This window comes from Sinocyclocheilus grahami, unplaced genomic scaffold (genome assembly GCF_001515645.1).
Source record: "Sinocyclocheilus grahami isolate Dianchi unplaced genomic scaffold, SAMN03320097.WGS_v1.1 scaffold3768.1, whole genome shotgun sequence".
In the NCBI taxonomy this organism is placed as follows: Eukaryota; Metazoa; Chordata; class Actinopteri; order Cypriniformes; family Cyprinidae; genus Sinocyclocheilus; species Sinocyclocheilus grahami.
In genome coordinates this window covers 15,266-15,758 of record NW_015508837.1, presented here as the reverse complement: position 1 = coordinate 15,758, position 493 = coordinate 15,266, and the positions used below count along the sequence as shown (strand labels likewise).

General features: G+C 35.9%; 1 protein-coding gene across 1 annotated transcript in view; it reads left to right on the top strand.

Moving 5' to 3' along the window:
- LOC107576483 (leucyl-cystinyl aminopeptidase-like) overlaps positions 1 to 493 on the top strand; it is a gene marked incomplete at its 3' end in the record, with an annotated part of 18,612 nt that overhangs the window by 2,893 nt on the left and 15,226 nt on the right. The window contains exon 5 of the mRNA XM_016262651.1: positions 181 to 356. Coding sequence (XP_016118137.1) covers positions 181 to 356 — 176 coding nt within the window. The remainder of the gene's footprint in view (positions 1 to 180; positions 357 to 493) is intronic.

The window sequence follows — 493 nt, the reverse complement described above, 5'->3', positions numbered from 1 at the left end:
GATAATTTCGATATATCGTGCAGCCCTAAATGAAATACTAGATTTTTGCTATTTATAATTCACAGCACTCCATAAACACAGAATACGGATAATGAACGACTTCTTCTATATGTTTTCTTGCATTTTGAAGGTGATACTTAACATTCTGAAAATCTCCTTGTGTAACTCTTTGCATTGTAGTATCGTTTTGCTGGGGAGCATATAGACCTGAAGAAAATGATGTATACGTGGACTATACAAAAGGGCATACCGCTGATCACAGTGAAGCGGCAAGGAAGGAAACTGTATATTGGGCAAGAGCGCTTCTTAAAGATAGTCCTGCCTGGTGATCCCTCATGGCATTCACTTCAAAAAGGGTAAAACACTACAAAATCACATGGGCTCATTGTTTGATTCTGTAGTTCTTTCTGTCTTTATGTTTTAATAGTTATACTACAATTTTAAGGGCAGTAAAAATATGACTGATAGGACTCTTCATAACAGAAATACAAAA